The 15,232-nt window shown below is 43.5% G+C and overlaps 1 protein-coding gene across 1 annotated transcript in view; it reads right to left on the bottom strand.

Annotated features, from left to right (window-relative positions):
* The window catches only part of LOC137622978 (probable E3 ubiquitin-protein ligase HERC1), a 111,202-nt gene that overhangs the window by 12,026 nt on the left and 83,944 nt on the right, over positions 1-15,232 (bottom strand). Inside the window, exons 21-23 of the mRNA XM_068353588.1 lie at positions 11,579-11,659; positions 11,244-11,396; positions 116-249 (exon numbers count right to left, since the gene is read on the bottom strand). Of these exons, the coding sequence (XP_068209689.1) occupies positions 116-249; positions 11,244-11,396; positions 11,579-11,659 (368 nt within the window). The remainder of the gene's footprint in view (positions 1-115; positions 250-11,243; positions 11,397-11,578; positions 11,660-15,232) is intronic.

Genomic DNA, 15,232 nt, shown 5'->3' on the forward strand with positions numbered 1-15,232 from the left:
GAAGTACTTCCATGTGAAAGAAGTATCCCAACAGGTAAGATAAAAATCAAATGATTTTTCCAATAGGAAGCTAGTATTTGAGGTCATTATCCAGAACAAACTTCCTTGACATTACCTGACAACTTTCTTTAGTGTTGCTACAGATATGTGAGGAAGACCACAGACCAGTTGCTCGAGGTGGGCAGCAGTCATAAGTGAGAGCAGAGGAACTGGAATGATCCATGCCATTCCTTCTCGAACAGCAGCAACCTGTTAATTAAAAATAAAAAATTCCTAAAGTAATTTGCATTTTTTCTATCTATACAAACTTGAGTCCTTTAAATAAGGATATTATTTCGGCGCAAGCTAGAATGGCTGTAGTTAGCGACAGGTGGTGTACGTGGACAAGGACTCTTGTCCCACCATCTGTCGTAAGAGCCTCACTTTGACCTTTCAGCTCAGGACTAAGAGGGGTAGTTGAGGAAGGAAGCTGAACTTGAATGACTCAGGTTCATATATTATTATTACTAGCTAGGCTACAAACCTAGCTTGAAAAGCAAGATGTTATAAGCCCAAGGGCTCCAACAGGGACAATAGCTCAGTGATGAAAGGTAATAAGGAAAAAAAATAAACTATATGAGAAGTAATAAATAAAGTACAGTACATAAAATATCTCAAGGGGCAAGACTTAGCCCCATGAAAACAATGTTATTTTAAGGTTACTTCAAACTCCTACTTCTTTTTTCCTTTCTCAACAGATTTTTTTCATTGAAAAAAAACATTTAAAAAAATTTTATATTCTAAAATTTGTATCTAGGAAAGTTTCATATCCCTTTTCCTTTTTTATATGTATTGTTTTATCAATCTATAGAAATCCCTTAATAGCGGGCATTTTTCATACGGAAGTTTTTCCATTTTTTCAAATAGTGAACGAACAGATTGTAAGTAATAACATTCCCTATCTTTTCATGTTTGAATGATACAATACAATTAGGACATTCAAGTTTTGAGGAAATGGTCTTTTTTTTTTTTTGATTGGTTGAATATACTCTAGTATGCATAAGTATGGGCTTTTAGGGGTAGTTTTCTTCAACAATGGGGACATAAGGACATATTCATCCTATTTTAAGGTTATAATATATTCTAATCTTTGTATCTTATGGGAAAATTTCAAGCTTTAGTCATATTCAGTTATTGTCTCTAACAATTTGTGCATCTTTTAGCAAAACCATAAAAAAATTGTAAATCTATGAATGAGCATACAAAGAAATATGACAAACATCACCTACAAAAACATACAGAAACGCAGAAAATCGAGAGCCTCCTATGAGGAGTTAGAGACATTTGTTAATGGGAAACTGACAAATATCTTTCCCTGAAACACTTGAAGAAAAAGTAAATAAATGGGTAATCTGGTCAGAAAAGAACATTTTAGAGATAAAATAAATTGTTTTCATATGAAAACATCATTTGAAACATGAAATACAGATGTTCACCAACACAAAAATGCAATAATATGAGTTTCCAAAATTTCGAGCAGAAGTCGTGAGTCACGTTACTTAAAATCAGTCACAATGTTATAATACATGTTATATATACACTATAAACTATGAAAAGAAAATCATGTCAGCCTGTTCAACATAAAAACATTTGCTGCACGTTTGAACTTCTGAAGTTGCGCAGATTCAAGTACCTGATTAAGAAGGTCAATCCACAATCTGGTCACAGCTGGAATAAAACATGATATTTTAATTATAAAATAAATTTTTGAATATACTTACCCGGTGAATATATAATAGCTGCAACTCTGTTGCTCGACAGACACATACAGTAAAAACTCGCCAGCGATCGCTATACAGGTTGCGGGTGTGCCCACCAGCGCCAACTGTCGGCCAGATACCACTCGATGTAAACAAAGACTCAATTTCTTCTCATCCCACTGCGTCTCTATTGGGGAGGAAGGGAGGGTCGTTTAATTTATATATTCACCGGGTAAGTATATTCAAAAATTTATTTTATAATTAAAATATCATTTTTAAATATTTAACTTAGCCGGTGAATATATAATAGCTGATTCACACCCAAGGAGGTGGGTAGAGACCAGTTAAATATGTTTACATCGTATAAGCTAAGAGTTTTTTATTTCATTTTGACAGTTATCAAAATAACAAAACCAAAATAAATAGGTACCTGGTAAGGAAGTCGACTTAGACGATTACTCTGCCTTGTAAGTACGTCTTCCTTACGGAGCCCAGCGATCCTCTTAGGATGCTGACAGACCCCCAGGAGCTGAAGTATCAAGGGCTGCAACCCATACAACAGGACCTCATCAAACCCCTAATCTGGGCGCTCTCAAGAAATGACTTTGACCACCCGCCAAATCAACCAGGATGCGAAAGGCTTCTTAGCCTTCCGGACAACCCATAAAAACAACATTAAAACATTTCAATAGACAGATTAAAAGGATATGGAATTAGGGAATTGTAGTGGTTGAGCCCTCACCCACTACTGCACTCGCTGCTACGAATGGTCCCAGTGTGTAGCAGTTCTCGTAAAGAGACTGGACATCTTTCAAGTAAAATGACGCGAACACTGACTTGCTTCTCCAATAGGTTGCGTCCATGATACTTTGCAGAGATCTATTTTGCTTAAAGGCCACGGAAGTTGCTACAGCTCTAACCTCGTGCGTCTTAACCTTAAGCAAAGATCGGTCTTCCTCACTCAAGTGTGAATGAGCTTCTCGTATTAACAATCTGATAAAGTATGACAAAGCATTCTTTGACATAGGCAAGGATGGTTTCTTAACCGAACACCATAAAGCTTCAGATTGGCCTCGTAAAGGTTTAGTACGAGCTAAGTAGAACTTAAGAGCTCTAACAGGGCATAAGACTCTTTCTAGTTCATTGCCTACGATCTCTGATAAGCTGGGAATATCGAAAGATTTAGGCCAAGGACGAGAAGGTAGCTCATTTTTGGCTAGAAAACCAAGTTGCAGAGAACAAGTAGCTTTTTCTGACGAAAATCCGATGTTCTTGCTGAAGGCATGAAGCTCACTGACTCTTTTAGCCGAGGCTAAGCATACCAGGAAAAGAGTCTTAAGAGTGAGATCTTTCAGGGAGGCTGACTGTAAAGGCTCAAACCTATCTGACATGAGGAATCTTAGGACCACATCTAAATTCCACCCAGGAGTAGCCAAACGACGCTCCTTAGTGGTCTCGAAAGACTTAAGGAGGTCTTGCAGATCTTTATTGTTGGAAAGATCTAAGCCTCTATGCCGGAAGACCGATGCCAACATGCTTCTGTAGCCCTTGATAGTGGGAGCTGAAAGGGATCGTCCTTTCCTCAGGTATAAGAGAAAATCAGCTATTTGGGCTACAGAGGTACTGGTCGAGGATACAGAAACTGACTTGCACCAGTCTCGGAAGACTTCCCACTTCGATTGGTAGACTCTAATGGTAGACGCTCTCCTTGCTCTAGCAATCGCACTGGCTGCCTCCTTCGAAAAGCCTCTAGCTCTCGAGAGTCTTTCGATAGTCTGAAGGAAGTCAGACGAAGAGCGTGGAGGCTTTGGTGTACCTTCTTTACGTGTGGCTGACGTAGAAGGTCTACCCTTAGAGGAAGACTTCTGGGAACGTCTACTAACCATCGAAGTACCTCGGTGAACCATTCTCTCGCGGGCCAGAGGGGAGCAACTAACGTCAACCTTGTCCCTTCGTGAGAGGCGAACTTCTGCAGTACCTTGTTGACAATCTTGAATGGTGGGAATGCGTAAAGATCCAGATGTGACCAATCTAGGAGGAAGGCATCTATATGTATTGCTGCTGGGTCCGGGACTGGAGAGCAATAGATTGGAAGCCTCTTGGTCAGCGAGGTTGCAAAGAGATCTATGGTGGGTTGACCCCAAGTCGCCCAAAGTCTCTTGCACACTTCCTTGTGGAGGGTCCATTCGGTTGGAATTACTTGACCTTTCCGACTGAGACAATCTGCTAGGACGTTCAAGTCGCCCTGGATGAACCTCGTTACTAGGGAGATGCCTCGATCTTTTGACCAGATGAGCAGGTCCCTTGCGATCTCGTACAACGTCAGTGAGTGGGTACCTCCCTGTTTGGAAATGTACGCCAAGGCCGTGGTGTTGTCCGAGTTTACTTCCACCACTTTGCCTCGAAGGAGATACTCGAAGCTTATCAAGGCCAGATGAACCGCCAAAGGCTCCTTGCTGTTGATATGCATGCTCCTCTGACTCGAGTTCCATAGACCTGAGCATTCCCGACCGTCCAGCGTCGCGCCCCAGCCCAAGTCCGATGCGTCCGAGAAGAGAACGTGGTTGGGTATCTGAACTGCCAGGGGAAGACCCTCTCGTAGGCTGATATTGTCCTTCCACCAAGTCAGACAAGACTTTATCTTTTCGGAAATCAGGATCGAGACCGCCTCTAGCGTCTTGTCCTTTTTCCAGTGAAAAGCCAGATGGAATTGAAGAGGACGGAGGTGTAGCCTTCCTAGTGAGACAAATTGCTCCAGGGATGACAGCGTCCCTACCAGACTCATCCACAGCCTGACTGAGCAGCGTTCTAGCTTCAGCATCTTCTGGATGGAGAGCAGGGCTTGATCTATTCTGGGGGCCGACGGAAAAGCCCGAAAAGCTTGACTGTGAATCTCCATCCCTAAATACAGAATAGTTTGGGATGGGACCAGCTGCGACTTTTCCAAATTGACTAGGAGTCCCAATTCCTTGGTCAGATCTAGAGTCCAATTGAGATCCTTCAGACAGCGACGACTGGAAGAGGCTCTGAGAAGCCAGTCGTCCAAATAAAGGGAGGCTCGGATGTCCGATAAGTGGAGGAATTTCGCCACATTCCTCATCAGCCTCGTAAACACGAGAGGAGCTGTGCTTAGGCCAAAGCACAGGGCCCGAAACTGGTAAACCACATCTTCGAAGACGAATCTCAGAAAGGGTTGGGAGTCTGAGTGAATGGGGATGTGGAAGTAGGCGTCCCTTAGGTCTAGAGAGACCATCCAGTCTTCCTTTCTGACCGCTGCTAAGACTGACTTTGTGGTTTCCATGGAAAACTTCGTCTTTGTGACAAAGACATTCAGAGCACTGACGTCTAGCACCGGTCTCCAACCTCCTGTCTTCTTTGATACTAGGAAGAGACGGTTGTAAAACCCCGGTGATTGAAGGTCCGAGACTTTGACCACCGCTCCCTTCTCTAGCAAAAGAGACACTTCCAGTTTCAGGGCTTGTCTCTTTTCTTCCTCTCTGTACCTGGGAGAGAGATCGATGGGGGACGTCGCTAGAGGGGGTTTGCGTACAAAAGGGATCTTGTACCCCTCTCTGAGCAACCTCACAGATTGTTGATCTGCGCCTCTCTTCTCCCAGGCTTGCCAGAAGTTCTTGAGTCTGGCACCTACTGCTGTCTGAAGTTGCGGGCAGTCAGACTCTGCCCTTAGAGGACTTGGATCCTTTCCTCTTCCCTCTCTTCCCTTCGGCACGAGCACCTCCCCTGCTGGAGGCTCTGCCACGAAAGGGCGGTATAAACCGAGACGCTGGAGTGTCTATCCTAGGTCTAGCAGACAATGTAGGCAAAGGGGGAGCTTTGCGAGCCGAGGACGCAACTAGATCGTGGGTGTCCTTCTGCACTAAAGACAAGGCAATTTCCTTAATCAAGACTTCAGGAAACAGGCACTTGGACAAGGGCGCAAAGAGTAGCTCAGATCTTTGGCATGGCGTCACTCCAGCAGACAGGAAAGAACATAGAGACTCTCGTTTCTTCAGGACTCCGGACGTGAATGAAGCGGCAAGTTCGTTGGACCCATCACGGACGGCCTTGTCCATGAAGGACATAATGAGTAAGGAAACATCCTTATCAGCAGAAGATATTTTCCTACTCAGGGCCCCTAAACACCAGTCTAGGAAGTTAAAGACTTCGAACGCCCTAAATATACCTTTAAGAAGGTGGTCCAGGTCCGATGGTGACCAACAAATCTTCGAGCGTCTCATGGCAAGGCGGTGGGGAGAGTCTACAAGACTTGAGAAGTCGCCCTGGGCAGAGGCAGGAACTCCCAAGCCGAGAACTTCTCCCGTGGCATACCAGACGCTCGATCTAGACGAGAGTTTAGATGGGGGGAAGGCAAATGCTGTCTTCCCTAAACTCTTCTTGGTCTCTAACCAATCGCCCAACAGCCGCAAAGCTCTCTTGGATGAGCGAGAGAGAACGAGTTTAGTAAAGGCAGGCACGGTAGCAGGAACGCCTAAGACAAACTCCGACGGCGGCGAACGAGGAGCCACAGAAACAAAGTGGTCAGGGAACAACTCCTTAAACACAGCCATGACTTTTCTAAAGTCTAAGGATGGTTGAACTGCCTTAGGCTCATCAAGTTCTGAAGGTTGATCCTCAGGATGTGGTTCAGCAACGTCCTCATCTGACAGTTCCTCATCCGATAACTGATGAGAAAACGGCAAAGGTGTGGGCAACGTTTGACTCGCCGAGTCCGGTCGCACTGGTGCATACGTGACGGAGCCGGACGCAGCGTCATGGAACTGCTGAACAGTCTGGAAACTGTCAACAACCACAGGTGCGCGAGGACGCACAGCGTCCACCCGAGACTGTTTAGACCGTCTGGGTTGTGCAGTCAACACCATACCGGGTTGCGGAGGTTGACGCACCGCGTCAAAACAAGTCACCTCTGATGGTTGATGAACGTCCTGAACGTCACCAACCACATCCGTGCGTTGCCTAACGTCAACGTGCGGCTGGAAACCCACACTGGGTCGCATCGGTGGAGGTACAACCCCAACTGGTTGACGCGAGAAAGCTACCTCAACGTCAACAGGACGCACAACAGACCGCTTGGATGGTTGCAGGCCAGAAGGATCAGCGGCAACCTTCTCCGCATTGTAGTCCCCCATCAAGGACGCAAGCTTGGACTGCATGTCTTGCAGTAACACCCATTTAGGGTCTACGGAAGCAGGTGCGGTAACAGACGGGGTGAGCGACTGAGACGGCACAACTTTGCCTCTCTTAGGCGGCGAGCAGTCATCAGATGACGGCAACGGGTCCGAACTGTCCCAGTGGCTACATCCGGGACGTTGGACTTGTCCTGAAGGGACCGACTGACGCTTTAAAGGTCTGGAGACCTTGGTCCAAGGTTTCTTACGAGAAACACCTTCGGACGACGAGGTAAAAATGGGCTCTCTCGTCTTACGTTGGTAGGGGCGATCTTGGAGAGATACGCCTGATACCATAGAGGGAACGTCTGTTCGCTGATCAAGGCCTCTCGAACCCATGAGTCGTACGACATTGCTTCTCCCCTGGGCTTGGGAGCTTGCAAGAGGTCCCGGACTAGAAGGACGACAGGCACGAACAGACGAACCCTCGAGCGCAACACTGTTCACAACACTTTGCGTAACACTCGGCACTTTGACACTATCCTTCGTGGCACTTTGGCACTTGAGTTCCTTAACATCCGCCATGAGTTGATTTCGGTCACTTGCTAAAGACTCAACTCTCTCCCCCAAGGCATGAATAGCACGCATCATGTCTGCCATCGACGGTTCCTGAGTGCTAGGAGGGGGGTTAGGAACAACCACTACAGGGGAAGGATTATGTTGAGGGGCATGTGGAGAGGAAAAATCTACCGACCTAGAAGAACTTCTCCTTACCCTATCTCTCTCTAGTCTGCGTGTATATTTCTCAAATTCGAGAAAATCGAATTCCGAAAGGCCCACGCATTCCTCACACCGATCTTCCAATTGACAGGTTTTACCCCGACAATTGGAACAAACAGTGTGAGGGTCGAGAGAAGCCTTTGGAAGACGCCTATGACAGTCCCTAGCATTACATTTTCTGAACTTGGGAACTTGGAAAGGGTCAGCCATTTTGAATTAGTCAAGGGAAAATTCCAAAAAACGATCTAAGTCATCAACAATTAATCCGATCCAAAAAAGAGTTCAAGGATTTATTTGAAGAAAAACACCTGTACAGTACTGCGAAAGCTCAAACCAAATTAAAGTACTTCACCAAATATGATGGGAAAAAACTCCAGGTTCAACAGCGAGTAAAGTACGTCTTGTCGACACGTCGACAGAGAAGAAATTGAGTCTTTGTTTACATCGAGAGTGGTATCTGGCCGACAGTTGGCGCTGGTGGGCACACCCGCAACCTGTATAGCGATCGCTGGCGAGTTTTTACTGTATGTGTCTGTCGAGCAACAGAGTTGCAGCTATTATATATTCACCGGCTAAGTTAAATATTTAAAATTCTAGAATACTGTATAGTATTGAGCTGTATGGTGGATAAGGCAAGACTGTTTGAACTAACTGCATACCTACTACCACGTATAGGATGGTGCAGTCTGGGAAGCTCTAAATGCAAAGGATAGTAAAAAAATCTTATGCAACATGCATAAAGAACTAACTGAATGATGATGCCAGACATATTAAGATAAGAATAACCAGCTGAAGAACAGAACAATATTCAAACAAGGCAGAATGAAAGAATTAAAACACTTAGAATAGATTGATTATCAAAACTCTTAAAAGACTTTCTCAATAAACTAATTTTTTGTGCAATTGAAGAAACTTCAAATGCGTTTCTAAACAGTAAATTTGCAATCAAGAATCACACCTGGTTTTCCAACTAGGGTTCAAGCTTAGCTAGGACTAATAATAATAATAATAATAAATTGACAGGCTGTAAGTCCAATACTGTAAATGAGAGCGCTGTCGCAAGCATGTGAGGTGGAGCTTCCATAGGAACTTGCTGGCATGATCATGAGCAAGTGAGAAGGTGCATGATTGCGAGCAGGTGAGATGGTGCTTGATCGATTGCAAGCTAGTGATATGGTGCGTGATAAATCATGGATAGATAAGGTGGCGTTTTTGTGGACATGCGTGATCGTGAGCATATGAGGTGGTGCTCTGATAGATACGAGTGATCGCAATCTGCCGAGGTGAAAAGAGTGCATGACCAGATGGGGTGACACTCAAGTATGAGCATGCAATTTAAAGGAGGTGAGATGGAGTTCTTGTAAGAGTGTGAGTAGCGAACAGGTGATATAGCGTTTCCATAAAAGAGCACAATCACAAAAAGATGAGGTAGCATTCTCTTAGGAGTGAGTGAGCACATAGTACCATACTAATGCTCAATAGCCTTTTAATGGGCACTCGAGCAGGAGAGATGGCGCTCCTATAAAAGCACACGATTGTAAATGGGTGAGATGACACTCCCGTACGAACATGTGATCGCAAACAGATGAAATGACACTTCCATAGAAGCACACAAGCACATACAGTAGTAGCATGCTAATGCGTAGTAGAGCGCTAATGGGCATAAGCAAAGTACAGTAGCGAGTAATCTCTCTATCTCTTTCTTCGTCTTCAGTGAGGGGTTGGGAAACACTTTCTCCCAGAGGAAGAGAAATGGTAGAAGTGACGTATATGTAACTCTTATCGAGTGGTCTTGAAGGACTTATCAGTCAAAAAGGGTAAAAAGAAGGTTAGCGCCCTTTTCCCTTCTGACTGGCAGTGTGCACTATGTCAGATGAATATGTGGATCCACTGTGTGCACTAAGTCCAATGAATGGGTAGATCCGCTGTCGGAGCTAGGAGATACTGTAGAGGTGCATCAGATGCGAAGGAATAATTTAAAGTTCTTCTATTGACAATGAGCAATGACATTTCATTCCTAAGTTATGATGACGTCATGAGTACTACACTAGCGAATGCTGTTAACAGGAACAAAAGTGCATATTGGTATGTTAACACAGAAACTGTCAGTCAGCTACAGTTATCATGAAAACTGTAATACTGTACCTTTCATCTTCCTTAAATGTCCTTGTTCATAATGAATTGCTGACCATAAACTGGAAAAATAAATTAAAAAAGCCAGTTGACAGACTCAGGAATATGTCTGTATTCTTTGCCAGCTGAAAAAAAAGGGACTACTCAGTGCACAGGCTGGGGGGGGGGGGGGGGTTTCCCCCCACCACCTGTCAATAACTACCAATGCCTCGTTATAAATCTAAATAATAGAAGTTCCAGCCAAGCTGAAAGCATATTTACAAGAAAGGACGAGGGTTTGTATTCATGAAGGAAAAAAGTGTTTTTTTAAGATTCACCTGCCAACTCTAACAGTGAAGATAACCATGTAAGTGTTTAATAACTGTACACTACTGTAGGCTAATTGCTGCAACCAAGGCAACTTCCTGTATTAAACGCATGCAAATTTGCTGTAGTTGTAATCGAGTTGATGAGGACCATAACGATGTTTCTGATACAGATAAAATTAAATTAAAAATAGAATTCAATTTACTGAGTGCTGACTTTCTACTAATAAACAAGTTGTGATTATGCCTGGTGAGAACCCCTAACCAGGGGAAATCCTCCATTAAGCTTTAACTTTTCTTTCACTTGACAAAATGCATCTGTTATTTGTACTAAATAACAACTATTCTTCACCCTCCAAGACTGATTTTATGAGCACATCTAAATAATAATAATAAAATTTAAAGAAATCTAATTGCTCCAAGACAGTGATTACTGTACTCGAAAATCTATTACCACTCCTGTATAATTTTTAAATTCTCTTTGATGGATCATTAGATGAACTTTTGATTTTTACTGGTATTTTTTGTTTCTAAATTACTTAAAATATATAAATTTTGATATTCTGTTTGAACACCCTTGTACTTCTTTAACCCAGCTATTTTAGCATAAGGTTGGCCTTTGTTGTTATTGTTTGGAATACTATTCTCCTATTTGATAGCTACATATTTAGTTTTCTTCCTTAAAAGGCTTGAATAAAATGAAAAAAAAAATTATAATCTCAAAAGTTACCTCTCTTAATCATCTTTCTTTCTGTTAAAAAGAGATTTCAGACTCCATTCTTGGGAATACCCTCCCAACCGTTCTGCTGAGCTCAAGGAGGCTTTCTCTTTCTCAAAGCGGGCCTTGCAAAACCTGCGTGGCCAACTTTTCCATTATCTACTTTGAAAAAAATAATAATCCCCAGAATGCATGACTATTTCCAATCCTAGATTGAACCTTGCAAATTTTCTTCCGAGACCTTATTTCATCAGCTCTCACGACCTTACTTTTTGGAAACTGGTCTCTATTTGCCTTCAGAGTAAAGTCCATGTCTTTTCTTATTTTTTCTGTGTATAAAGTGAATTAGTTCAAAGAACTTAAAAAAAATAATTCAAAGTAAAATTGAAAGGCATAGAATTTCTATTCCCTTTTTAAATATATTATAAAAAATACACAATACCTGTCTGTCCATTTGGTGTAATCTGTAGTGGATTGTTCGGTTCACATATTCTTGCCGATTAGTAAAAGTCAGTGGAACTGCTCGACCTCCAGGTACTACTGCAACTCTAGCACCCGTCATGCTCATGCATTCAAAGCTCTCCAAAGGTATGACCTACAAGATTTAACAGACAAAAAATTAACAGGCTTCCATTATTTCCATATTATCGAGGTTAAAATTTTCAAAGCAATGTATGATAAATGGTATCTCTCTTTAAAATACTATGGCAAAAAACTTATTACCTGTTCAACTGAATACTAAAACCATATAACAGTAAATTAGGAGAACTCCCTTACATCATGGAAATTGTCTTCCGTAACACCGTCCTGATCGATGTCTCTTATTGCGCGTAGACTCTGCATGTATTCCATGTCTACCTACAATGGCAAAGAAAAAAAAATGAAAAACTTAAAGGGACTCTGCTATTTTGAGGAGACCATCATAAGTATAAATTACTTAGAAGATATATGTACATAAATACCTAAAAATTAAGAGGAAAATAATGAATGATTCAATATTAATATCCAATAATTTTTGTTGAAGTGTTTGTTCACCTTTTAACTATGCTGCCCTAATATTGATATGCTGTATTAATTAATTCTGATGAATAAACCATCAATGCTAAATACATATTCCAATTATTGTAATGCTACTATAGCAAAAATGTTATTTTTATTAATAAAATAAATTTTTGAATATACTTACCCAGTGATCATATAAGCTGCAACTCTGTTGCTCGACAGAAAAACCTACGGTCAAAATACGCCAGCGATCGCTATGCAGGTGGGGGTGTACATCAACAGCGCCATCTGTCGAGCAGGTACTTAGTACTCCAAGTAAACAAGAACCAATTTTCTCCTCGGTCCACTGGGTCTCTATTGGGGAGGAAGGGAGGGTCCTTTAATATATGATCACCGGGTAAGTATATTCAAAAATTTATTTTATTAATAAAAATAACATTTTTCAATATTAAACTTAGCCGGTGATCATATAAGCTGATTCACACCCAGGGGGGTGGGTAGAGACCAGCATTACATGTTTACATTATTATGAGCTAAGTATTTTGTATTTCATTTTAGCAGTTATTCAAAATAACAAACATAAAATAAATAAGTACCTGGTAAGGAAGTCGACTTGAACAATTACTCTGCCTTTTTAAGTACGTCTTCCTTACGGAGCCTCGCGATCCTCTTAGGATGCTGAGCGACCCCTAGGATCTGAAGTATCAAGGGTTGCAACCCATACAACAGGACCTCATCAAAACCTCTAATCTAGGCGCTTCTCAAGAAATGACTTTGACCACCCGCCAAATCAACCAGGATGCGAAAGGCTTCTTAGCCTTCCGGACAACCCAAAAACAATAATAAAACATTTCAAGAGAAAGATTAAACAGGTTATGGAATTAGGGAACTGTAGTGGTTGAGCCCTCACCCACTACTGCACTCGTTGCTACGAATGGTCCCAGAGTGTAGCAGTTCTCGTAAAGAGACTGGACATTCTTAAGATAAAAAGACGCGAACACTGATTTGCTTTTCCAATAGGCTGCGTCGATTATACTTTGCAGAGATCTATTTTGTTTAAAGGCCACGGAAGTTGCGACAGCTATAACTTCGTGTGTCCTTACCTTCAGCAAAGCTTGGTCTTCCTCATTCAGATGGGAATGAGCTTCTCGTATTAACAGTCTGATAAAATACGATAAAGCATTCTTTGACATGGGCAAAGATGGATTCTTAACTGAACACCATAAAGCTTCAGACGGGCCTCGTAAAGGTTTTTAAATAGAACTTAAGAGCTCTTACAGGACATAAGACTCTTTCTAGTTCATTTCCAACCATACGATAAGTTTGGAATATCGAACGATATTGGTCAAGGCCGAGAAGGCAGCTCGTGTTTGGCTAGAAAACCAAGTTGTAGAACATGTAGCCGTTTCGGAAGAGAATCCGATGTTCTTGCTGAAGGCATGAATCTCACTGACTCTTTTAGCTGTGGCTAAGCATATCAGGAAAAGAGTCTTTAAGGTGAGATCTTTCAGGGAGGCTGATTGTAGCGGTTCGAACCTGTCTGACATAAGGAATCTTAGTACCACGTCTAAATTCCAACCAGGTGTAACCAAACGACGCTCCTTCGTGGTCTCAAAAGACTTAAGGAGGTCCTGTAGATCTTTATTGTTGGAAAGATCTAAGCCTCTGTGACGGAAGACTGATGCCAACATGCTTCTGTAACCCTTGATAGTGGGAGCTGAAAGAGATCGTTCTTTCCTCAGATATAAGAGAAAGTCAGCTATTTGAGTTACAGAGGTACTGGTCGAGGATACGGATACTGACTTGCACCAGTTTCGGAAGATTTCCCACTTCGATTGGTAGACTCTAAGGGTGGATGTTCTCCTTGCTCTAGCAATCGCTCTGGCTGCCTCCTTCGAAAAGCCTCTAGCTCTCGAGAGTCTTTCGATAGTCTGAAGGCAGTCAGACGAAGAGCGTGGAGGCCTTGGTGTACCTTCTTTACGCGTGGCTGACGTAGAAGGTCCACTCTTAGGGGAAGTGTTCTGGGAACGTCTACTAGCTACCGAAGTACCTCGGTGAACCATTCTCTCGCGGGCCAGAGGGAAGCAACTAGCGTCAACCTTGTCCCTTCGTGAGAGGCGAACTTCTGCAGTACCTTGTTGACAATCTTGAACGGAGGGAATGCATATAGATCTAGATGTGACCAATCTAGTAGAAAGGCATCTATATGAACTGCTGCTGGGTCCGGGATTGGTGAGCAAAATATTGGGAGCCTCTTGGTCATCGAGGTTGCGAAGAGATCTATGGTTGGCTGGCCCCAGGTGGCCCAAAGTCTCTTGCATACATCCTTGTGGAGGGTCCATTCTGTTGGAATTATTTGTCCCTTCCGAATGAGACAATCTGCCATGACATTCAAGTTGCCTTGGATGAACCTCGTTACTAGTGATATGTCTAGACCTTTTGACCAGGTGAGGAGGTCCCTTGCGATCTCGTACAATGTCAGAGAGTAGGTCCCTCCTTGCTTGGAGATGTACGCCAAAGCCGTGGTGTTGTCCGAGTTCACCTCCACCACTTTGCCTTGAAGGAGAGACCTGAAGCTTTTCCAGGTCAGACGTACTGCCAGTAGCTCCTTGCAGATGAAATGCATTGTCCTTTGACTCGAGTTCCATAATCCCGAGCATTCCCTACCGTCTAATGTCGCACCCCAGCCTACGTCCGATGCGTCCGAGAAGAGAACGTGGTTGGGAGTCTGAACAGTCAGGGGAAGACCCTCTCTAAGGTTGATATAGTCCTTTCACCAAGTCAGACAAGACTTTATCTTTCCGGAAACCGGGATCGAGACAGCTTCTAGCGTCTTGTCCTTTTTCCAGTGAAAAGCTAGATGGTATAGAAGAGGACGGAGGTGTCGTCTTCCTAGTGACACAAATTGATCCACGGATGACAGTGTCCCTACCAGACTCATCCACAGCCTGACTGGGCAGCGTTCCTTCTTCAGCATCTTCTGGATGGATAGCAGGGCTGGGGGCTGATCGTCTTGTTCATCAGAGGGTTCCTCATCCGAAACTGATGGGGAAACGGCAACGGAGTGGGCAACGTCTGACTCGCTGAATCCGGTCGCACTGGTGGATGCGTGACGGAGCCGGACGCAATATCATGGCACTGCTGCACAGTCTGTGAACTGTCAACAACCATGGGTGCGCGAGGAAGTACAGCGTCAACCCGAAACTGTCTAGACTGTCTGGGTTGTGCAGTCAACACCCTACCGGGTTGCTGAGGTTGACGCACTGCGTCACAACAAGTCACCTCTGCTGGTTGTTGAACGTCCTGAACGTCAACAACCACCTCCGAGCGTCGCTTAACGTCAACGTGCGACTGGCAACCCACACTGGGTCGCATCGGTGGAGGAACCACCTCAACTGGCAGACGCGAGTAGGTTACCTCAGCGTCAAC

The sequence above is a fragment of the Palaemon carinicauda genome, chromosome 30 (assembly GCF_036898095.1).
Source record: "Palaemon carinicauda isolate YSFRI2023 chromosome 30, ASM3689809v2, whole genome shotgun sequence".
Classification (NCBI taxonomy): Eukaryota; Metazoa; Arthropoda; class Malacostraca; order Decapoda; family Palaemonidae; genus Palaemon; species Palaemon carinicauda.